Raw genomic sequence first — 23,241 nt, forward strand, 5'->3', positions numbered from 1 at the left:
ACTCCTGTGCACTCTCAAGTAGAAATGTGCTATGGCTCAGCCCACTGGGCCTCTCCCAGGCGGCACAGGGACTTGGGTTCAGAAGAGAACAACGAATAAACATTCAATCAGAGGACCAGTAATGTGTGCCCACGGGTTAGCATTTCTTTGCATCTTGCTCTAAATGAGTGCTAGTCACTGTTACATGTCTCTGAAGACACAACTGCTGCAAGCTAAGGAGCGATAGAAGCTGGCACGCCCTACTGAATGTGTCACAAAGTTCTGGAAAGTAAGCGAGAGCCCCATAGAGCTCCAGGCACTGGGCAAAGGGCGCCTGGCTACACCTGGGAGCCGAATTCAAAGCATCAGTTCTAAATAAGTGGCTCTTAGGAGAGTTCATGCTTAGAGAACAGCAGGCTGTGCTCTTTGCCTTAAGACGTCGTCCTCCTCTGTCCAGATGCAGTCCTCCCCTTCCTCACCTCTCTCCCCCCCAACCCCCCCAAAACTTTGAGCCCCTGAACTCCAGCGTGACTTCATCTATCCAGAGTTCTTGCCCTGCGAAGGGGCAGCAGGCAAGAAGACCCCAGGCCAAGGGAAAGGGCAGGGGCAGGAAGGGCAGCAGAAGCCCAGCCGCCCTGTTCTTCTGTTTCAGGGTTGGGGGGCTCAGGGCCCTCTGAGGTCTACGGTGGGACATGGAAGGAAGCCCCAACTTGGCAGCAGCAAACCCGGGGGGCAGGGCTAGTCGGCGGCTGCCTCCCCTTGGCCTCCCCTCCCGGGGTTGGGGTGGCCTCTCTCCGCCCCCTAGCCCCCTGGGACCCCTCCCTGCCCTCCCGCCAGGTGCTTACTCTGAGGTGCAGGTGGTCAGTCCAGGAGCCGATCACCTTGTACTCGGCAGAGCCATTGTGCAGCTGGTACTGGTAGATGTCATAGCGCCCAGGTGCGTCTCCGTTCTCATTGAAGGTCACAGGGTTCCCCGCGATGCCTGCGGGGGCCCGTGGGGGTCACACGCTCAGTTTCTTTGCTGAGCCTTCACCCAGAGTCAGGAAGGATCGTGAGCCCAGGGCAGAGACACCTCTGTAAGGAACCCCTTGGAAGCATCTGAAGAGACCCCCCCACACTCCCACCCCATGGAGCCCCAGGACCCCTTCCCCAGGGTTGGGTGGTGCCCCCACCTGAGAAATTGACGCTGCGGATGTACTTGAGCAGCTGGGTGCCATCCACAGGGTCCATGCGCGGGCAGAGCCCCACGCGGCCCGGACACAGGTCACGGTGCATGGCGTGCAGCGCGTGGCCCATGGCGTACACGGCGTCAATCACAAACTGTACCTTCCCCTCCTGCTCGTACGCCGAGTCCTGCCCAATGCGCTCGCGGTCTGCAACGAAATATTCAGAGTGGGGGCACCCATGAGGCCCACCATCCTCACAGATGTATGGTGGGAACCACAGTAGCCCCCTGGGGCCCGGAGAGCCCACCTGGGCACACCTAGGTCTCCGGGCCCCTGGCCCAGTGCTCGCTCCATCACCCCAGGAGATGGTCTTGTGGAGGGCCTGAGGGATGGTCCTGAAGGTCTGCTGCCCTCCCTACTGTACCGCTGGACCCTGTGCCCTGAGGCCCCAGAACAGCCAGGGCAGGCTCCCTTGTCCCCATCACCCTTGGAGGGCAGTGAGCCTGCGGGTCTCCCTGTGGCCGTGGTGCTTGCCTGCCCTCCCCCAGCCTGGCCTGGACCAAACACGGGAGCAGCTGGCCCTCACACAGGCAGGAGCTGTGACTGTCGATGAGGGCAGTGGTGCCCTACAGCAGCTCACCCATGGGTAGCCCCAGCACAGGCTACGGGTGGGGAAACTGAGGCCCAGAGAGGGTGAGGGACCTGCCACAGGTCCCTCAAGATTCAGGACACCAGATGCCCTCAATGACTTCCAGATGCCCCAGACACCAGAAGGCACCATCATCCCCATCCACTCCTCCCCCATGTCAGTGACATCCCCCCATTAGCCACAGTGAGTGAGCTTTGCAAAATGGGGAACCCACCCCACTCACCCCCTTCTCACTGCAAACAGCAGTGGCTCCCCAGGGCACCGTGGCCTCCCATCCTCACCCTCTGGGCTCTGGGCTCTGGGCACACCCAACCCCTCTGCTCTGGGCCCTGTGCAAACTCTTTGGCTGCCGGAGGTCTCGATGTCGTCTTGGTAAAAAGATCATCATCCTGCCTCACAGAAGTGCTGTGAGGCTTAAATGAGATGAGATACAGAAAACATGTGGCACATAGTGGCTGACTAAGCCACACTGTTATTATGCTTAAGTGGTCAGAATAGAGGGTTTCTAAGGTGGGCTACAGAGGTCCCGGGGCCAGAGCAGGCCAGGAAGGCTTTCTGGAGGAGGAGGAGCTCCTGGCCTGGGCCCTGGGTAATAATGATGATGAAGAATAAGGACTGCTAACTTCTTTTTTTTTTTTTTTTAACTTGCTCCTGTTTATTGTTTTTTTTAATTTTTAATTTATTTTTGGCTGCATTGGGTCTTCGTTGCTACACATGGGCTTTCTCTAGTTGTGGCGAGCAGGGGCTTCTCTTCATTGCGGTGCACAGGCTTCTCACTGTGGTGGCTTCTCTTGCTGCAGAGCACGGGCTCTAGGCACATGGGCTTTGGTAGTTGCAGCATGTGGGCTCAGTAGTTGCAGCATGCGGGCCCTAGAGCACGCGGGCTTCAATAGTTGCGGCACGTGGGCTCAGCAGTTGTGGCGCGTGGGCTCTAGGGCACATGGGCTTCAGTAGTTGTGGCACACGGGCTCAGTAGTTGTGGCTCACAGGCTCAGTAGTTGTGGCACACGGGCTTAGTTGCTCCACAGCATGTGGGATCTTCCCAGACCAGGGATCGAACCCATGTCCCCTGCATTGGCAGGTGGATTCTTAACCACTGGGCCATCAGGGAAGTCCCAAGGGCTGCTAACTTCTATGGAGCATCCACCCTGTGTCAGGCACTCTTCTAAGCTCTTTATGTATATTAAGTCATTGAATACTCAGAACAATGCTATGAGGTGAGTAATTATCCCCATTATAGAGATGGAAAAACTGAGGCACAGAAAAGCTCACTGGCATTCCAGGACCACAAAGAGCTGGATTTGACCAGGTGCTCCAGCTCCCAGCCTGTGCACCACACTACACCTGAGAGATTGTAAGAGCCTGACTGCAGGGGGAGGACAGGAAAGTGGGGGGGGGGGATGGGGCAGGGGCTCTGAGGTGAGGACACAGGGGCCGGAGGATGGCAGAGGAGAGGAAGGGAGAGTGCTAGGGAATCCCATCTTCCCCTCCCACAGCCTCTGGATACAGCATGGCCTGCAGCCTACTCCCTCAAGGCCAGAACAATGAAATTTACCCTCATACACACACACACACACACACACACAGACACACACACACACACACACACACACATGCCTCCCTGCTAGAGGGCCAGTGCTGCACCTTACAGAAGTAATTCCCCAGCGGCCAGCAGGGTGAGTGGCTGCACCTGTGTCCCACCTCATGGGCCACGGGCCTGGGTGTCCCACGTCTGTCATGTGGGGGGTCAGGTTGAGGCCCCAGGGATCCACAGATCACCCCCTAGATTCCTCTATTTTTAGCCAGTGCATGGTCACTGTGCCCTGCTGCCCAGGGCTCCCACGGAGCTGATGGCACATGTCATATCCCTGTCTTGGCCACCAAGACTCTGTGACCAAGGTCAGAACCTGACTCCAGTACCCCAACCTCAGGGTCAGAGATCAAAGGTCCCCAGTACACAGACTGGACTGTTTAAGGGCAGATGCCCAGTTGGCTCTGGGGGCAATGCTGGGTCCAGAGAGAGCCCACAGCTTTTACGGCATGGCCTTGGGGCTGGAGACAGCGTATTCTTCAAGGGGGCTCACCTGGCTCTCTCAGGGGTCAGCTAAGCCCCTGGCTACTCACTACACTTCATTCACACAAGACTGTCTGGGCTGAAACCCCAGCTCTACCACGTCCTCTAGCTGTGACCTTGGACCTGCCACCTCATCTATCGGGCTTCAGTTTCCTCATCTGCAAAATGAGGATAATGATGGTACTTAACTCATAGGTCGGGATAGGGTCCCTATGAGGATAAATGGGTTTATATTCACAACGGGTCATAAGGAGGGGCCTGATGCTTGCCAGGTGCTGCAGAAGTTTGTTAAACACAAGGGTACAAAGAGTTCTAAGCCCTGCCTGCCTCGGAGCTCCTGCGACAGCAGAGCTTTGCTAACAGGCAAAGCTCTCTCTAGGCCACGGCACAAACAGAGATGGATGGACAGGAGAGGCGAGTTCTCCAGCCTCAGCAGCCTGCCCTCTTGTTCAAGGCTTCTGATCACAGCTTCTGAGAGCCAGGAGAGAAGCGCAAGGGACAATCCTGTCCCCAAAGGGTGACAGAGGGGCCTGGGGCAGGGTTGCATGGAAGGTTCCAGCCCCAGACCCCACCATCACCCCCAGCCCCCAGGTCCTGCCCTCTGTATCCCGCTGCTCCATGCTCCCAAAGCTCCCATCACGCCCTCATTTCATATGGATGAGAGACTGAATTACTAACCAGGACGGAGGGGGAGGCTGCAGCCACTGCAGAGAAGAAGCAGCTCTATCCCAAGGCCAAGGACACACCAGGCCAAGGGACCCTGGCTGAGCTACCCTCAGCCCCCTCCTCTCCCTATCTTCCCAGGGGTCCCTCCTCAGTGGTCCAGCTGAAGCATCCATCCCTGGGCCACTCAGGTCCAGGACCACGTGCTCTCACTGGGGTCACGAAGCCACCTGCACTGGCACTGGAATACAGATGACCCCACAGGAGGTCCTCACCAGGGGAGTCCACCTCTGCCTAGGGAGGTTCCCGTGGGAAGGGCTTTGGGGTCCTGTGGGCTGTGGGCTGTCAGCAGCCCTTGAGCACTGCCCCTTTGGGATCTCCACCCCAGAGTTGTCATGGTGCCAGCCATGGACTTCTAGAGATTTCCCAACACACTTTCACGTCCTTGACTTTTGTCTCAAGTCTGCCCCCAATTACAAATGAGATAACAGGGCAGTGAGGTGCCCTGCAAAGGGCCTTAATTTGAAAGGGAGCGGCGGGCCTTGAGTGTGACTCCTTACACACACACACACACCCCTCAAACTCCAAGGGCACTTCCCCTGAGCCCCACAGGAAGCAACAATGACAGAGCCTAAGTGTGCTCCCTTTGGGGGAGGGGGAAGGGATCACAAACTCAAGTCAAACAAGGTCAAGATATGCTGTCCTGAACGTCGGAAGCTGTGCCCATAACCAGTGCAGCTCTCTGCACACCCTCGACTCTTCAGCAAATAACCCTGCAGCATGGCTGGTGCTTCCTCTCCCCCGAGCCTCTGGGATGTAGGCCAGACTGGCCCCCATCACAGAGGAGGTAACTGAGATTTGCAGGTGGTCGAGTACGGTACCCAGAGTCTTGAGGGAATCCTGGCCCCCAGCAGGTGTTCCTACCCACCTGGGGATTGGCCTGGATGGTGAGTAGCTGGGATGTGAACCTGGATCTCTCTGGCTCCCAAAGAATTTCCACCACCCTGAACTGTCTGCCTCCTTCTTCTCCCTCCATCCAGCCCCGACCTGCCTTTTCCCTTCTCTGGGGCTCAGGCCTTGGCCCAATTGTCTGGCCAGGCCTAACCAGGAGCTAAGGATCCCTGTCGCCAGGGCTGGAGGAGGCAGATGGCCATGGAGGAAAGCGGGGGGGTGGGTCAGAGAATCCCCTTTCATGGGTGGTTGGGACCCCCAGGCCCAGACAGGGGAACCACAGTTCTGGCAGGAAACAAGACACACATTTCTGAGAGCTCCTAGAGGAGATAAATTCCAGACACATGGCAGCAATGACAGCAGCAACAGTTTGAAGATGTCCTAATTGTGTCCCGAGGCACAGTGAGCCGGAGATGTGTTTGGCTCGGCCACGGATGACAGCCAGCCCCGGAACCATCCGGGAGAGGATTTTCTCCATCCAAACCCCGCAGCTGTGGTTACTACAGCGACTGCAGCCTTTGTCTGCAGGTTGTAAATTGTAATTGAAATGAGTTTTCAAGGTTGAAATAATCAGAGTTCCTCCCTGTCTCCCTGCTCACCTCTCCACAACTACTCACCCCACCCAGCCACAATCCTCCTGAGTTCTAGGCTCATGTGTACACACACACACACACACACACACACACACACACACACACACCCCCTCACATAAAGGTATACAAAATCAGCCACATATACACTCACATATTTTCACATCTACACATATAAAGTAGCAACACACAAACCTGCATGTATTTATATACATCCCTATACACACATCTATGTTCAAACATGTAGAAACATAAGTGTCCATATAAACACATACTCTATATATTGGGTTGACCAAAGGTTCGTTCGGGCTTTTTTAAGATTTTTTTTTTTTTTGATGTGGACCATTTTTAAAGTCTTTATTGAATTTGTTACAATACTGCTTCTGTTTTTATGTTTTGGTTTTTTGGCGTGAGGCATGTGGGATCTTAGCTCCCCGACCAGGGATCGAACCTACACCCCCTGCACTGGAAGGCGAAGTCTTAACCACTGGCCCATCAAGGAAGTCACTCGTTTGGGTTCTTGTAACATCTTACGAAAACCCGAACAAACTTTTTGGCCAACCCAATACACAGCTACACAATTAGCATGACACTCCTACAAGCATGTGGTCATTCAGATTCACTGTCGGCTGAGAAGCCCCACAAGCAGGTCCTGACAAGGATGTGAGTACAAGTGTTTCATCTGGGTGGTGATGGCTGGAAGCACAAATCGGGGGTGAGGAAGTGAGGCGGAGACGGGAAGGGATGGGAAGACACTAACGCCAGGTGTGAGGCTCAACCCCATGGGGGGCTCTAGAAAACTGTGTAGCCTATGCCTCAGGGCTGTCCCATCTGAGGGGATAAATAGCCCCGCTCCCACCAGTCTCAGGCTGCAGACTGCTCCCGGGGGCATTAACTCCATTGGCAAAGCAGGGCTCGGGAGCGCCGAGGGGACCTGGGGCACCACACCCACAGGTTAAAGTCCACACGTGTAATTGGCGTAGGTGTGTGGACATACCACACACATCTACACACATATAAACTTGCACCTACATACAAATGCGCAAACATACACACCGGTTTTCATCCCTTGTGCAAACTTCCAGGGAGCAGGATAAGAGGGTCCTAGGATGCCCCCCCCCAGGGAGAGCTGTCTAGTGTGTGGTTCTGCCCTGGACCAGCCATAAGACCCTGGTCAAGTAAAATTTACATCTCCCACATGTAAATCCAGGGTAATAATACTTACCTTGAGGAGCCACTGAGAGGATTCAAGGAGGCGCAGACGTAAAACACACAGCATCATGCCTTATACATAGGGCTCTCTAAGCCTCCGTTTTCCTCTCCTCCCTAACACTTCCCCGTGGATAACTCCCCACCCCCGGAGGCCTCCCCCCGCAGCCCTTGGCCGCCCCTCCATCCTGTCTGCAGCCCGGCATGTGCTGGGTCTTCCCAGACCCCCAAAAGATGAGGGTGGGGGGCCCAGGTCAGCTCACCCACTGACACTCAGATGGGGGAGGAAGCTGCCACCTGTGCTTCCTGGCCAGTCCCCCTCTTTCCTGACTCTGCCTGTGGTTGAGCCATTCTCCTCGTCACCTCCCTGGAACACGCAGGTCTTTCTGAGGGTCCCTGAGTCCTCTCCGGAGGCCAGGCTCCACCACACCGGCATCCCCAGAAGTCACAGAGCGGGCTGCCCCTCCTTGTCTGGAGTCGCACCCTTGTTCTTCAACCCCACGCACACCACGGTGTCTGCCAGCCCCTCCCCTTGAACTTTCAACCTCCATCAAGCCACCTGTTTTCCGGGTAGGGCACCTCTAAACAACTCAGCCTGGTCCCCCCCACCCCTAGATCTGTTCCGCCAAACTCTGCCACAGCTCTCCGCCAACTCCCGTCCTGGGGACCCCTGAGCCAGCCCCAATGTCTTGGGGGGTTAGGGGTGGGGGCCCGTAACGGTCACCCCCTCGGGGGCGGGGAGGTGAAGGGTCTTGCCCAGCAGCGGGGGCGGGGGGTGGCGGCTCCTGACTGTCTCCCAGGTGCTCTCTTTCTGGCTCCCAGTGGTGGTACAGCCCAGGGCTCCCCGAACTTGAGCCAGCCTCAGGCCCCTTTTGAAGGAAACCAATTCTGTCCCAGGATGATCCTAGGATGAATATGGCCCCGGGATGAAAATACTGACGTCAGAGGCTGAAGCCCTGGCAGTGACAGCTACTGCCAACTGCAAATGATCACAGGAGCAGAGAAGTTGTCTTTGCAATCTGTAAAGACCGCTTTCGGAAGGCCGTCGAATGAAAATGCCAAGTTCAAGAATCGTCATGGAATTCCTAGGTTCCTGAGAGTCTGACGTCAAGAACGTATCCCCAGATGTCCACAGACCCTAGTTCAAGAAACAGGACGTGGACGTCCGGCCAGATGGGAGCAGCTTGACACCCCACTCCCCCGCCCCCCTATTCAGCCTCTCACTGGCCTGCCGAGTTGCTTAGCATCTCTGAGCTTCGATCCCCTTGTCTGTAATGAGGTCGGCTCCCGGGACCATTAGAGAAGAGTGATACCTGCAGCAGAAGCCACACTCGGCACCTGCACAGGCCAGCTCCCAGGGAAGGCCGTTCTCTACCCCTCACTGGTTCTGCCCAGCCCAGGGGCCTGGGCTTAGCTCTCCCAGACAGGGTCAGACTAGGGCCAGGGGTGAAGGGGAGGCAGCTCGCGGGGCCGAAGTCACAGCCAACTCCCCATGTGGATGCCCCTTCTCCCCCATCACCCAGCCACGCTCCTTTTCCTTCCAGGAGCATCTAGTTTTTCCTCTACTGGATCTTTGCTGTCAACATAGAAATATGTTTTAATTTCTTCCATTTAAACAGAAACCGTTTCTCGACCCCACTTTTCCCCCAGCTAGCATCCCTCTCTCCCTGTTTACAACAAAACTTCTCAGAAGGGTTGTCCTTACTCACTGTCATCAATTTTTCTCTCCTCCATTTTTCTCCTGACCAACTCCAGTCTGGGTTTTGCACCCACCTCTCCCAGGAATCTCCACGTGGCTATGCCTGACCCTCCACCCACTCCACCCCCATCTCAGCGCACCACCAAGAACCTCAGAGTCATCCTTGATTTTCTGTCATCTTTCTCTCACCTCAAATCCTTTAGCAAACTCTGAGGCCACACTGCAAAACTGATAAAGAATCAGACTCCTTCTCACCATCTCCATGGCCACCACCTGCTCCAAGTTCCCATCACCTCCAACCTGGACTACAGCCCCGGCCCCTAACTGATCTCCAGCTCTGCCCTCACCCCCATCTCCGCTCCAGGAGGCAGCCAGAGTGAGCCCATTATAACATAAATCTGATCACGTTAATCCTTTTTCAAACCCTGCCATGGTTTTGTCTCATTTGGCATTAAAAGACTAAATCCTTACAAATTGCCAACAAGGCCCACAGACCTGTGCCAGCCCGCCCCACCTCTCAGACTTCATCTCCTACCTGTTGATCTCTCTGCTCCAACCACATGGGTCTCCTCACTGCTCCCCAGACCTGCCAGGCCTGAGCCTACCTCAGAGCCTTTGCACATGCTGTGCCCTCTGCCTGGCATGCTCTTTCCCAGTCACCTTCCCAGTGAGGACTTCTGACCTCCTGATTTAAAGGTGCAACATCCCTAGTCTCCCAGAACTCTCCAGGAGGCCTCCTGGATCTGTCCTCTCTGGTTTCATGATTAAGCTCTCTGGAGGCCCTCAGCTCTGACTACTGGGACCACACCATCATGTACCACCTTGTCTTCAAGGCCATATCATCTCCCACCTGCAGGGGGAGCTCCCCAGGGCAGGTCTGTCCCCTTCACAGAGCCCAGCATAGGGCTGGGGACACAGTCAGCCTCTGAGTAAATGCCAGCTGAACAAGTAAGAAACAGCACTGAGGGGAAGGGCTCAGGACCCCTGTGGCCACCAGGTGGCTGTCGGCTTGGGCAAACGTGAGTTCCTCTAATGAGTGGCACAACCTGGCGTATAGTAGGTAATCCCAAATGTGGGTCTTCCTTCCTTTCCCCAGGTTCCTTTAGGAATGTGGAGGTGAAAAGAGCCACAAAGCCAGGCTGGAATAGCCAGAGGGCCATGGGGCTGGGATATCAGCTGGCCTGAGGCTGGACATCCCTGGAGCCAGATGGCCAGAGTTCAAATCCCAGCTCTGCCATTTACTACCTGTATGACCTTGGGAAAGTCTTTAACTTCTCTGTGCCTCGGCTTTTTCATCTGTAAAATGAGTTGCTGTGAAAAGCAAATGCAAAACACTAAAACAGAGCTTGACATGTAATAAATGCTATATAAATATCAACTGTTATTATTGTTATTGCTGCTAGCCCAGGCTGGGTGATCAGCATCTCCCCACACATCCCCAGCTGCCATGCGGCCACCCTCCCTCTCAGAACTCCCGGCCCCTGGAAGCAGCAGGCAGTAAATTTCTCCTATCTCCTCATAAACCAGGCCTTCCTCCGCTCAGCCATCACCTGGCTGGCAGTCCTGTCAAAAAGACGGATGCCACATCTGCCTTGTTTACAGCTTTAATTCCCAAGCCCTGCTCTGCAGGCTCCTGGGGAGGGGGCCAGGAGAGGAGGTGGGAGGTGGGCACTGCCCTCCCGCAGGCCTTGACAGCTGCAGAGACACCCTGCTCAGTGACCCCTATCTCGCTCAGGTGTGCAGCAGCCCGCAGGCCATCTTCTAGTGCTTCCAGCAGATCACCTCCACTCCTTCTCTGGGAAACCATGAGCGAGGCAGCTCTGCTAGGGACAGGGCTCTGGGGGATGGAAGTGGGTAGTATGATCCCCATTTTACAGATGAGGAAACTGAGGCCTCAAGAAGTGACCTGCCCCAGGTCGCACGGCTAGGAAGTGGCAGCACTAGGATTCACACCCAGTTCAGGGGGACTCTCACAGTTGTGTATTTGAGAAAGAATGGGTGCCCACGACCACTTGCCACTTTGAGACACACCAGCCCACACCAGCCCAGTCTCCAACTGCCAGTAACTGCCACTCTTCTGAGACTCTCTGGCCACAGAAGCCCTCTTTGCCAGCCATTTGGCATCTGGAGGCACTGAGGAATTAACACCCTCTGGGAACAGCCAGCAATGATTGACAGGAGTTGGTGTACACACACCCCAGCTCCCTCACACCTCCAGTGGGATGACTGCCAGGCGTGCTCCTTTCTGTCTCCAGAGCCCCCAGGGGGAGTGAAGCTCCAGCTGTTCACAGTGGTAACCTGCTTGGTATCACACCCTTTATGTCTGCCTTCCCTCCCCTACCAATGTTTCCTGGGATTCTCTCCCAAAGAAACGACTGGCTCTCAATTCCTTGTCTTGAGGGGAATTCAACTTTTTTTTCTTGGCCGCGCTGCACGACTTGTGGGATCCTAGCTCCCCAACCAGGGATCGAACCCGAGCTCTTGGCAGTGAAAGTGTGGAGTCCTAACCACCAGACCACCAGGGAATTCCTGAGGGGATTTCAACTTAACACAGCCTTGAAGGATGGATCGGATCTTCCCAAGTGTAAGACCCCAGCATGAGAAGGTCCTTCCCACCCTCTGAGAAGGTCATCAGGCCCATCTGTTGCCCTGGGGAGGGAAGGCATGGACTTGGCAAAGCAAAGGGCAGCGGAACACAGGAGCGGCACTCGCTCATGCTGGGATCGTGGGCAGGGCCTGAGGGACTGAGACAGGCAGAGGCTGACTATTGAAACCGTTAGCATTGAGGGGACCAGAGTGGGCCCACCCAGTGTGGATGGGCAGGCAGCCTGGAAGAAGTGAGCGTGAAGCTAGGCTCGGGAGACAGAGTGAGGCAGGTGGAGAATACAGGGCTAGCTGAGGGCAAGCTGAGGGCAAGCGAGAGGGTGGCTGGGGGCGTGGGAGGAAAGGAAGTGGGAGAGGCAGGTGGGGCACCAGCTGGAGAGCCAGGCTGCCTGGGTATGAATCCAGCTCTGCCAATTCTCTAGCACTGCGATGTTCACCAATCACCTCAGCATCCTCTTCTGTAAAATGGATGCAACACTTGTGACAGCCTATACCACCCACCCTCAGGATGGTGTCCTCCCCATCGGGGATCCCACAACCGACAGAATCCTTACGGCAGACTTGAGCTGTTAAATTACCCAGTTGCAGGTAAATCCCACCTCTCCCCCTCCCTCTCTATCAACAACCACCACCATTTTATCAGCACTGATCATACACATCCTTTTTCAGCCAGCTTCTTCATACTCTTCAAACACATCACCAATCCTCCCAACAACCCATTGAGATGGGTGGTGACTTCCCTGCCTTCTCTGAGACTCAGAGAGGCTAAATAACATGTCCAAGGTCACACAGCAGGGAGGAGGCAGAGTCGGACCCAGACCCTGACACATTGACAGGTGCCTGGTCCAGAGCCCATACTCCATGGGTGTCACCCCAGCCCTCCTGGCCTAAGGGACAAGCTCAGCTCAAACCTGGGCAGGGCCATGAGAAGCCAGAGCTGCCTCCCCCTCACCCAGGGTGGGTCTGAGATCCCACAAACATTCCCAGCAGCTCCCCCGCCCCTCACCTCACCCAGAGATGGACGGGCTCACTGTGCCTGACGTGGGGCCACCCAAGGACACTTACCAGCCTCTGCTGGGGCTTCAGATGCAGCGAGAAGGATCCAGGTCAGCTGGAACATGCTGTCCTTCCACCCCTCCCTGTGACACACACCCCAAGCTCATCCCGGGCTCTGATGCTTTGCTCACGCCTTCCCCACTGCCTGGGGTGCACGCCGTCACCCCTTCTATCACCCACCTCTCCTTCTGAGGCAGTGGTTCCCATACTTGGCTGCACAGTAAACCACAGGGGCACCTTTTAAAAATCCTGGTGCTCAGGTGGTACCCAGGGCCAATTACATCAGAATGTCTGGGGCTGGGAGCCAGGCATCGGCATTTGAAAAGATCCCCAGGTGATTCGTTGTGAACAAAGCTGCTCTTGCCTGAGGTTCCCAGCCCTAAATACAAATAAAATCCACCGGGAGAGCTTGAAAAACAATCCACCCCTGAGGTTCTGCTTAGTGGGTCTAGGGGTGGGGCCCTAGTAGAGCTCTAAAAGTTCTAGGTGATTCTGATGCACAGCCAGGCTTGAGCACCACCCTCTTACAGTTCACCAAGTGCCTCCAATCAGCTTTCTCACCTGCACCCCCAGACACCCTCTGGGCTGGCTCACCACCAATCCCATTTCTCAGATGAGAAAGCTAAGGTCCTGACAGGGTACAGCTGGCCTCAGGTTCCCAGTAAGGCTCTACACTCTCCTGAATCCTGATCAAGCCCTCCTTCCCCACCTGCTCTGACAGCTCACACACCTCGCTGAGGGCACCTAGAGAGGTGCCCGCCCCCCGCCCCAGTTCACCAGCAGCTGGGGAGTCCTGAGGAGGACTCGGAGTCTGGAAAGAGCTTACAGGGACTGACCAAGGCCTTCTCCCTGCCTGCCCCTCCCAGACCAAGAGGAGACTCCAGAAAGCCCCTCTCCCTTGGCGAGCCAGATACAGGGGCCGAGATGCCCCCTTATCCATGTTGCCCCCACTTTCAGTCTCACCCATCCCCATCTCCAAGCCAGGTCTCGTGACCTATAATCAGGGTGAACATACAATCTTCCATCCCCATTTGGGCACTTTCGAGAATAAAAGGGGATGCTCTCAATAATTATGCCAGGAAAAGAGAAGTACACAGGATGCTCCTACCCATGAGGGCCCAGCCTCCCACGCCCAGGCATGTTTGTACTTCTTACACCTTTGTTGTGATTATTGCCTCATAAAGACCTTTGCTGTGCAGACTTGGGCAGGTTGCTTGACCTCTCTGACTCTCCATAGCCTCCATAATATGGGGGTCATAAGAGCCCCTAGAGTTGTTGTGAGGGTGAAATGAGATGATGTTAAAATGTCTGGAACATAGTAAATGCATAGTAAAGAGAGGTGTTTATGGTTATTAGCTCACCCAAGAACGTCGCCCCTACATAAGACAGACATGCACATATATACCTTCTCTTTTAGACACTCATGTACATACACAGTCACATACAGTCACATACACAAGGGTGTACACACACTGCTGCCTACACCCATAGGAGTTTGCCTACGTCCCCAGGGGATACCCACAGTCCTAAGTAGCCACGATTGTCCTGGCCACCAGAAGTCAGCATGCTCCCCACCGGCCCACCCACCTCACCATGCTCCCTCCTCCCCTGGCCCTAGTGGACCAACCCCCCTGCCCCCAACTGCCAGTGATTGCATGCAGCATGTCCCTGCGGCTGATCCAGTGGCCCTTGCTCATCTGGCCCTCTGCCCAAGCTGCACCCATCAGTCCAGGAGACTATAAGAGGGAGTTCATCATCCTTGCACGGGCACCACTCATGGTTGAGGGGTACACAGAGCCCTCCCAATGTCCCTGACACCAGGTCCTGCTGCAGAGCTACCCAGACAAAGAGTGCACAAGGACCCACATCCAACTGTATCAAAGGTGAACGCGCCAAGATGGCTACCGTAGGGGTCTGAGAGCCTAGAGCTCAGACCTGGGTCCACATCCTGCTCCACCACCTTTCATCTGCGGGAACTCAGGTCCCTTTACTTACCTTCTCTGAGACTCTGTTTTCCAATCTGTAAAATAGACCCATCGTCCCAGCCTCCCGTGGCTCATTCCCTGTCCTTTTCAGGACTCTGCTGAAACGTTACCTTGCAGGGAGGCCATCCTCTTTCTTATCTATTTTGTTTCTACTGCACTTTTTCCTTCTGACATAGTCTATACTTTACTTACTTATCTTGTTTATTGTCTGTCTCCCTGTTAAAATAAAAACTCCAAGAGCTTTTTGGCTCTTTCATTCACTGCTATATCCATGGTGCTTAGAAAAGGGCCAGGGAGGGCTTCCCTGGTGGCACAGTGGTTAAGAATCCGCCTGTCGGGCTTCCCTGGTGGCGCAGTGGTTGAGAATCTGCCTGCTAATGCAGGGGACACGGGTTCGAGCCCTGGTCTGGGAAGATCCCACATGCCACGGAGCAGCTGGGCCCGTGAGCCACAGCTACTGAGCCTGCGCGTCTGGAGCCTGTGCCCCGCAACGGGAGGGGCCGCGATAGTGAAAGGCCCGCGCACCGCGATGAAGAGTGGCCCCCACTTGCCGTAACCAGAGAAAGCCCTCGCACGAACTGAAGACCCAACACAGCCAAAAATAAATAAATAAATAAATAAAGTAGCTATAAAAAAATTAAAAAAAAAAAAAAAAGTGTGAGCAGAGATGGCAAAACATGTTTATTTCAAGGATTATATTAACATGAGTAAACCTTCTAATACAATTAGTGCATTTATATTATTCAAATAGGTTAATATTTGGGAACTGGTGTGTATTGGGGAACATGCTTATTAACATTAAAAATGATTAAATTTAAAAAAAAAAAAAAAAAAAAAAAAAAAAAAAGAATCCGCCTGTCAATGCAGGGGACACGGGTTCGAGCCCTGGTCTGGGAGGATCCCACATGCCATGGAGCAACTAAGCCTGTGCACCACAACTACTGAGCCTGTGCTCTAGAGCCTGCGAGCCACAACTACTGAGCCCACATGCCGCAACTACTGAGGCCCGTGTGCCTAGAGCCTGTGCTGCACAACAAGGGAAGCCACTGCAATAAGAAGCTCGTGGACCACAACGAAGAGTAGCCCCTGCTCACTGCAACTAGAGAAAGCCCGCACGCAGCAACAAAGATGCAAAGCAGCCAAAAATAAATAAAATAAAATAAGTAAATTTATAAAAATAAATAAATAAATAAATGGTAGGGACTGTGTTTAAAAAAAAAAAAAAAAGAAATGTATAGATTTGTGTGCATACATGGGTTAGTATAGGTAACAAGCAAACGTCTGTTAAAACTGATGTGATAGGGCTTCCCTGGTGGCGCAGTGGTTGAGAATCTGCCTGCCAATGCAGGGGACACGGGTTTGAGCCCTGGTCTGGGAAGATCCCACATGCTGCACAGCAACTAGGCCCATGAGCCACAACTACTGAGCCTGTGCGTCTGGAGCCTGTGCTCCGCAACAAGAGAGGCTGCGATAGTGAGAGGCCCGCGCACCGCGATGAAGAGTGGCCCCCACTTGCCGCAACTGGAGAAAGCCCTCGCACAGAAACAAAGACCCAACACAGCCATAAAAATTAATTAATTAAAAAAAAAACTGATGTGATAAATAAGTTATGGTATATTCACGTACTAGAATACCACACAGCACTGAAAATCAGTGAACAAGTTTTATATTGTTATATATATTTGTATGTATGTAATATACATATTATGTATTATAATACACATATTAACATGAATTCATCTAAAAATAATACTGAACAATAAAAACAAAACCAAAAAAAAAAAAAAAAAGAAAAGGGCCAGGGAGTGGGAGTCAAACTGGTGTCTGTTGAGTGACTGTGGGAACCTGGAGGGGTTAGAGATGGTTTCTGTAAAGTGCTCAGACCGGTGAGCGTTAGGATTCACAGGGCAGCTGGGGTCAGTCAGTTCTGTGGGCTTGCCAGAGGGGCGTCCAGATGAAGCCCAAGGTGAGCAGCCAGACGGCACCTCTGCCCAGACCCAGGAGCCCCTTCCCCTACTCAGCAGCGTCCTACGGCTGATGGTCTGAGAGATCACCGAGGTTTCAGCTACCCTAAGCCCACCCACCGGCAAGGCCCTGGTGTCAGACCTTGAGTCAGTCCTGGCCCCGCCCCTTCTGGCCCCACCACCTGAGGGCTCCGCCCCTTCTGGCCCCCAACTCTGCCCCGAGGCAGCACCGCCTGGGCCCCTTGACACTGCTAGCCCTGCGGTAGTGTCCCGTAGCCCACCCCACTTGACACTCTCAGCCTTCTCCCCCATAGCCCCACCCACTCAGGGCCCACCCTGGCCCCGCCCCCTGAGGCTCAGTCCCACGCCCCGCCCCACGCGCGTGCTCACTGGTGCACTTCTTGACGTGGCTGCCTTTCTTGAGCGCGTGGCGGCTCAACTTGCAATGGAAGTTGTCCTCCCAGAACTCAGCAAACCAGATGTTGCGCCGGTTGTTGTCCAGCGTGCGGCTGGAGAAGTAGCGGTCGAAGCCTGGCAGGGAACCAGGACGTCAGGACCTCGCGCCTCCCTTCCCCACCCGCCCCCTCCCCTTCCCGCTTCCCGCAGCTTTCATGTGGCCCAGGCAGAGGGAGGCGGAAGGGAAGAGCACATCCTCTGATCCAGGGCCCAGCCGGAAAAAACAAAATGTGGACCATTTCATTTTCTGCACAATGAAAAGAGCTGTATTAAATTCCAGGGAGAGCCTGTGTAATCTTACAACTGCTTCCTTTATGGAAGAAGTACAGGATGAGGGTGCTTCCGCTGCTTCTTAACCACCAAAATGGTAATATGGGGCCTCTTTGAGAAGGAGTCACCTGAGCAGAGAGGCTGGTGGGGGGCAGGCACCCAATCCTGGGAGCACCTGAGCATTCTAGTTCTGAAGAGGAGACCGGACCAGAGAGTGTAGGGAATGACCCAGGTCACACAGATAAGATGGGGAGCTGGATCTTCCTCCTTCAAGTCCAGAACTTCCCCATCACTGACAGAGGCAGCCTCCTTCTCCAAATGCTCCTAAGGGCTTACCCACTCTGCTCTAAGCCTAGAAAACCCCATCCCAGGGTAGGCAAGCTGGTGAGTGAATATCGCCTTCTCTCTCCTACCAGTGCCCCTTCTATATATATCATGATCATTCTGTGTCATGGGCACAGTTGTCTGACTGTCGGAGCTGTCAGGGAGGTGCTGGCACTGGTAGGGGACTGGCCTTAGAGCAGAGTTTCTCAACCTTGACCCATTGACACTAGGCTCGATCATTCTTTGCTGGAGTGGGGGGCGGGAGTGGCAGGGGGCTGTCCTGTACATTTCAGGATATTGAGCAACATCCCCGGCCTCTACCCACTAGATGCCAGAAGCATCACTCCCTAATCGTGACAACCGAAAATGTCTCCAAACATTGCCAAACGTCCCTTAGGGATCAAAATCACCCCCAGGTGAGAACCACTGCTCTAAAGGCTCCTCTAATGTCCCAGAGAATGAAGGGATTTGTCTGGCAAGTCCAGGGTTCAGATCCCAGTTCTGCCACTTAATAGCAAGTATGTGTCACTTACTGCCACTACATGTCACTAAATCTCTCTGATCCTTAAACATATTCACCCACTAAATGTGGATAAAAGTTTCTTTTGGGGTTGCAGAGAAGATTGAATGAGATGTCTGTAAGGAGCCTGGCGTTTGCGGGTACCAAGAGCCATAGTTATTGTTATTTTGTGTTTATTATGGCTTGAGGCTGAGAGGGGAGGTGTGGAAACTTCTGCGGCCTATGCTCCCTCTGCCTCAGGGTGAGTAGAGGACACGGCGGTGTGACCCACATCCCTCCCCTGCTCAGGTCTCTTGGAAAGTTTGGTGGAAGCAGATGTCTGCAGGCCTTTCCCCCTCCATCAATGCTGTATTCTATTGACCGGAGCAAGAGCAGGGGAGAAGGCCCTGGGAGCCTGCCTCCCCCATGGGGAGGACAGTGAGGTCCCTGCCAAACTGAGCCATTAATAGGAACTTCAAGCCTCACGCACAGCAAGGTTCTGGCCACAGCAATCTGTTCCTTCCCAGGGTGACTGGGTTCTGCCCCAAGAGGAAGGGATGCTGGGCAGGGCAGGCGCAACCCCTGCCCCCACACCCAGGGCCCGCCAGACCCAGGGGGGCTCTGCAGGGAGGCCCCTGCCCCCTGGCATGGCACCCTCTTCTTGTAGCTTGCTGGCAGTGCCCAGCCCCGTTCTGTCAGAGGATGTGCTCCAGGCAGGGCAGGGATCTCACCTCTTCTATCCCAGATGGGAGAAGGGATGAGAGTATACAGGGATGAAGGAGAGTCCTTGATAAATGAGCCTCCTATACTTGCCACCATCTCCCACACCCACAAATATCTGAGACGGAAGGAAGAAAGGTCCTGAATCTGGATTTGAATCCCACTGGATTAAGTGTGGCCAGAAAGGCTTCCTATCCCAGAACCCGAGCACAAAGAAGCTGTGAGCCAAGGAAGAGGAAAGACAGGATGCAGGGAGACGAGGAGCGGGAGAGGAAGGGCACGGGGCGATGATAAGAAGGAACCACCGGGGTGACGCTGACAGCGGTGGTGGGTGGTGCCGGGTGAGGGCAGCGGGCGTGCCGTACGGGCTGCCGGGCCTACCTCGCACGGACATCCTCTTGGGGAGGATAGTGACGGCGCCCTCGGCCACCTCCTCCAGGTGCAGCACAGGGGCGATCTTGGAGCCCCAGCTGTCTGAGCCCATCCAGAAGAAGTGGCCGGTCTGGTTGGCCTTCCGGGCCGCCTCCAGCACACGCCTGTGGGAACACGCACCAGCCCAGCCCAACCCAGCCGTGTCTGCCCACGCGGCTGCCGCCACCCTGGCCACGCCTGCCCTTGGCTGACCCCCTTCCCCGAGGCCCACACCTGTCCCCCTCCCAGCCTGTGCCTGGATCCCCCATCCTGACCCACATGAGCCCAGGGCCCATAGCCGCCCCAGCACCCATGTCGTACCCCCAGGCCCACAGTTCCCTGCTGCCCTGGCCCACATCTGCCCTTAGGCCAACGGCTTCCCCTCTCACCCATACGGCACCCCTAGCCCCTCTCTGTCTCCCAGACCCACTCCTGTACCCTAGGGCTACCTCAGTCCCTGCAAAGACCACAGCTGTTTCCCTCAGTTTGGACCTGCTCCACGTCTGACTCAGGTCCCCAGAACCACATCTGCCCAGGCTCTGTCCTCTCAGGTACATGCCACCCTGGTCCTAAGCCCAGACCCACATCCCTTGGCCCTTTCTCACATTTATATCCACTGTCTCTCTCTCTCACACACACATACACACACACACCCCACTACACCCTTCCCCCTCTGCATGCCACCTCCTTCTGTGCCAAAAGTCCAGGTGCTTCAAAGAGCTGCTCCCCACACCCTCCTGGATGGATGAAAGGGTGCGGGCAGCCAGGGCCTCACCCCTCCCCAGGCCCCCAGTGACAGTGGTCCTAGTCAAGTCAGGGGCCCTGGAGCCCAGCACAGGGCCCAGCCCACAGGAGGCTTTCAGTGCTTAACGGATGCTTGAACTAAGTGGCCCCTCAGAGACATCTAGGAGGAGAAAAATAGGAAGGACTGGGCAGAATTCTCCCAACGCACCTCCTTCCATGGGGGAAGAACGGAGCAAGCAACTTGCTCAAGATCACACAGCGAGAAGCCAGGATACTGGAAACTGTCCAGGCCCTTCCCATGGACAAGGCCAGGACAGACTCCAGGGCTTGGGGTGGCTGCCGGGCCTGAGCAGGAGGTGGCCAGCTGGGGCAGGACCGCCTGGGGCTGCCAGGGAGAAACATGTTTCCCAGCCCCGGGGCCCACACCTGCCCTCCTCCATCGTCTCCTGATGGACGTTCCCAGACCCCCAAAGCTGCCGCAGCCCAGGCAGGGCCCAGTAATTGTAGGTGAGGCTGCTCTCAGAACCCACACCACAGCCTATTGATACCCGCCTGCATCCGGCCAGCCAGAGATGACCAGGGCCCCCAAGGCTCCATCTCTGTAAAGTCACCTGGGTTTATTTTTACTTCTGTTTGCTTCTGAACCGCCTGTGGATTTCCAGAAATGTGCCCCCCTCCCTCACACACCCCCACCCCCCACAGCTGCTCAGGGAGTCAGTCTCAGGCCCTTCCCCCTCTCCCCCAGGGGCCTCTTCTCTGCGACACGTGGCACCTTCCTCCTCCCCTCCCCGTGTGTGGGTCCGTCAGAGCCGCACAGGAGGCCTGGAGTGGGGTGCGTCCCAGGGTGCAGTGGGACCCAAGTAGTGCTGGGCTTTGGGGTGGGAGTAGGGGCAGGGGGGCAGCGACTGGTGACTGCAGGGAGGGAAAGAGCTCAGAAGGAGCCCCTCCTGCCCCAGTTGCCAGCAGACCTGTGGCAATAGGAATTTAGGGGACCTGAAAGCTTTGGAGGGGGTCAGGAGCAGCCTCTGTTTTCAGCTTGGAGGTGCCAGATGGATCCTGAGGACTCCCATGCCCTGGTCCTTCGAGGCCTGAGAAACACCTATTAGAGTTGGTCTTTGCGGCTTTTGAGGCCTTAATGACCTTCCCGAACTTCCCCCTCCACGCCTCCAGGGACCCGACAATGTCTCCTGGGGGGATATCTGTTTTGCTGAAACTCAGGAGTCCAGGATGGGGAAAGAAGTGCTGGAAAGAATGCAACCCAGAGAAGATGCTGGTTAGCAATGGGGAGGCGGGTGCACGGGGGGGTGGACCAGGCAGGCTGGGCTAGGCAGGTGGGCAAGTCAACCAGAGGACACAGCGGGCTCTGACAGCTCAGGCCAACTCTCTGAGGGAGGAGGCCTGGGGAGAACCACATCTCCTCTGCCAATCAGACTCTGAGCAGGGGCTGTGTCTCCCACTCAGACTAGGGAATCAAGGAGGCCGGCCCCTCTTGGCCCTAACATACAGTCTCAGAGAGGTAGTAGTGAGAGAAAAGGCAGGAAGAAGGGAAGTGGGTTAGGAGGGGTGCTCAGGGGTCATCTTTTAAGGGCACCTGAGTTTCTGACCTGAGACTCAGGACCCAGGGGCAGATGTGCAGAGAGGTGGGGTGGTCCAGGGTTTCTACGCTGCATGGTTCTGGCACCCGGAGCCCACCTGCCCCCAATCTGCAGATGTGGAGACTGAGGACCAGGGAGGGGACAATACTGCCCACAGTGACTGTGTGCCCAAATCAGGACTAAAACCTCAGCCCAGGCCTCCTCCCACTACTCTGAGCTCACCGAAGAAAGGAGGGAGGGGCTGAGAGGTGGCCAACCTTGCCAGCCTCTGCTCGAAGCCCCTTATGAACATTCCTGCATTCAATACTCAAGCAACACCATCAAGCAAGCATAATTAGCTTCTCTTTTTTTTAAAAGCAGAATAGAAGCCCTGAGAGGTTGAGAAACTTGCCTGAGGTCACACAGCTAGTAGGAGGGAGAGCAGGCGAGGAACCTAGGTGCTCTGACCCCAAGCCCATGGCCTTAGCCCCTCTGTAAAAGTACCTGCTTACCATCCCCAGTTGGTAGAATGGATGCAGGAAACAGCAAGGGGAAGGGGAGCCCATTAGCAGTAGGCTGTGCCCCAGCAAGAAGGGTCTCCCCACCACCCACTCACTGGCCCACCCCATCTCTCTGGACCCCAGGCTGGGTCAGGCTTGCCTAGGAAGGTCTCCAGCAGGGATCCCCAGCTCCCAAGCCCCATCCCAAGCCCCACCCCAAGCCCCACCTGCCCTCACCTGATATCATCCTCATTGGCAAAGATGATGACCGCCCTGGCGTTCGAGGTCTCCAGGAGGCGCCGGATGATCTTGTCGAACTCCCCAGGCTTGGGTTCCCGTGGTATCTTGACCGACTGGGCAATGCACACACCCCCTGCAAGAAGGGTACCAGTCAGCCTGGGGCGGACAGAGTCTCTCCCCCAACCCACACTCCTGGGGGCTGCTCACGGCCCTGTAGCCTGACTCTTAGCTCCTAGGTCCCCATCTCTGGGCACGGGCTGTGCAGTCAGCATAGCCACAGTGGGAATTTCGGCTCCACAACTCACAAGGTTGGTGACCCTGGACATGTCACTTAGGTTCTCTGTGCCTCAGTTTTCATAAATAAAATAGGTTGTTAGCAAGAGGCAATGCAGCATTGTGCTTAAAGCTAGACTGCCTGGGTTCAAATCTCAGCTCTGCTATTTACCGCTGTGTGATCTCAGGCTGGTTACTGAACCTCTCTGTGCCTCAAATACATCATCTATAAAGTGAAGATAATGATACTACCTATTTCATAGCGTTGTTATAAAGCTACGTGAGTTCATGCATATAAATACAATAATATCTGGCACATAGTAAGTGCTCAGTAAACATTGGTTCTTTTCAATGTAACCACCTCATAAGGCTTTTTGGAGGAGTAAATCTGAGAACGAGAGCAAATTGCCCACCCTGGGCCATTAGTGCCTCTGGCACCCACATCCACACACACCTACCAGGGCTCTTGTCCCCGGGCCCCATGCTCATCAACAGGCCCCTTGGTAAGAGCAGTGCACGCATGGCTGCTGACTCATGCCCACACATCCTGGGCAGCGATGCTGCAAGCCCAGCTACAGTCCTCATCCAGGTCTTCCCAGGTCCCCTTCCAGGAACCCACAGGCCACTCAGTGTGTAAGTCT

At 55.3% G+C, this 23,241-nt stretch overlaps 1 protein-coding gene across 9 annotated transcripts in view; it reads right to left on the reverse strand.

The window, feature by feature from the left end:
* Nucleotides 1–23,241, reverse strand: part of GRM4 (glutamate metabotropic receptor 4) — a 113,235-nt gene that overhangs the window by 15,210 nt on the left and 74,784 nt on the right. For 8 of the 9 annotated variants that reach the window (XR_009009612.1, XR_009009613.1, XM_057555611.1 and 5 more), the window contains exons 4-8: nucleotides 22,325–22,460; nucleotides 19,240–19,394; nucleotides 16,980–17,120; nucleotides 1,152–1,352; nucleotides 825–961 (exon numbers count right to left, since the gene is read on the reverse strand). Coding sequence is in view for 7 of the 9 variants with exons in the window: in XM_057555611.1 (XP_057411594.1) it covers nucleotides 825–961; nucleotides 1,152–1,352; nucleotides 16,980–17,120; nucleotides 19,240–19,394; nucleotides 22,325–22,460 (770 nt within the window). In the remaining 2 variants the exon portion in view is untranslated. The remainder of the gene's footprint in view (nucleotides 1–824; nucleotides 962–1,151; nucleotides 1,353–16,979; nucleotides 17,121–19,239; nucleotides 19,395–22,324; nucleotides 22,461–23,241) is intronic. The other variant, XM_057555612.1, reaches the window with a different exon arrangement.

This window comes from Balaenoptera acutorostrata, chromosome 10, assembly GCF_949987535.1.
Source record: "Balaenoptera acutorostrata chromosome 10, mBalAcu1.1, whole genome shotgun sequence".
NCBI lineage: Eukaryota > Metazoa > Chordata > Mammalia > Artiodactyla > Balaenopteridae > Balaenoptera > Balaenoptera acutorostrata.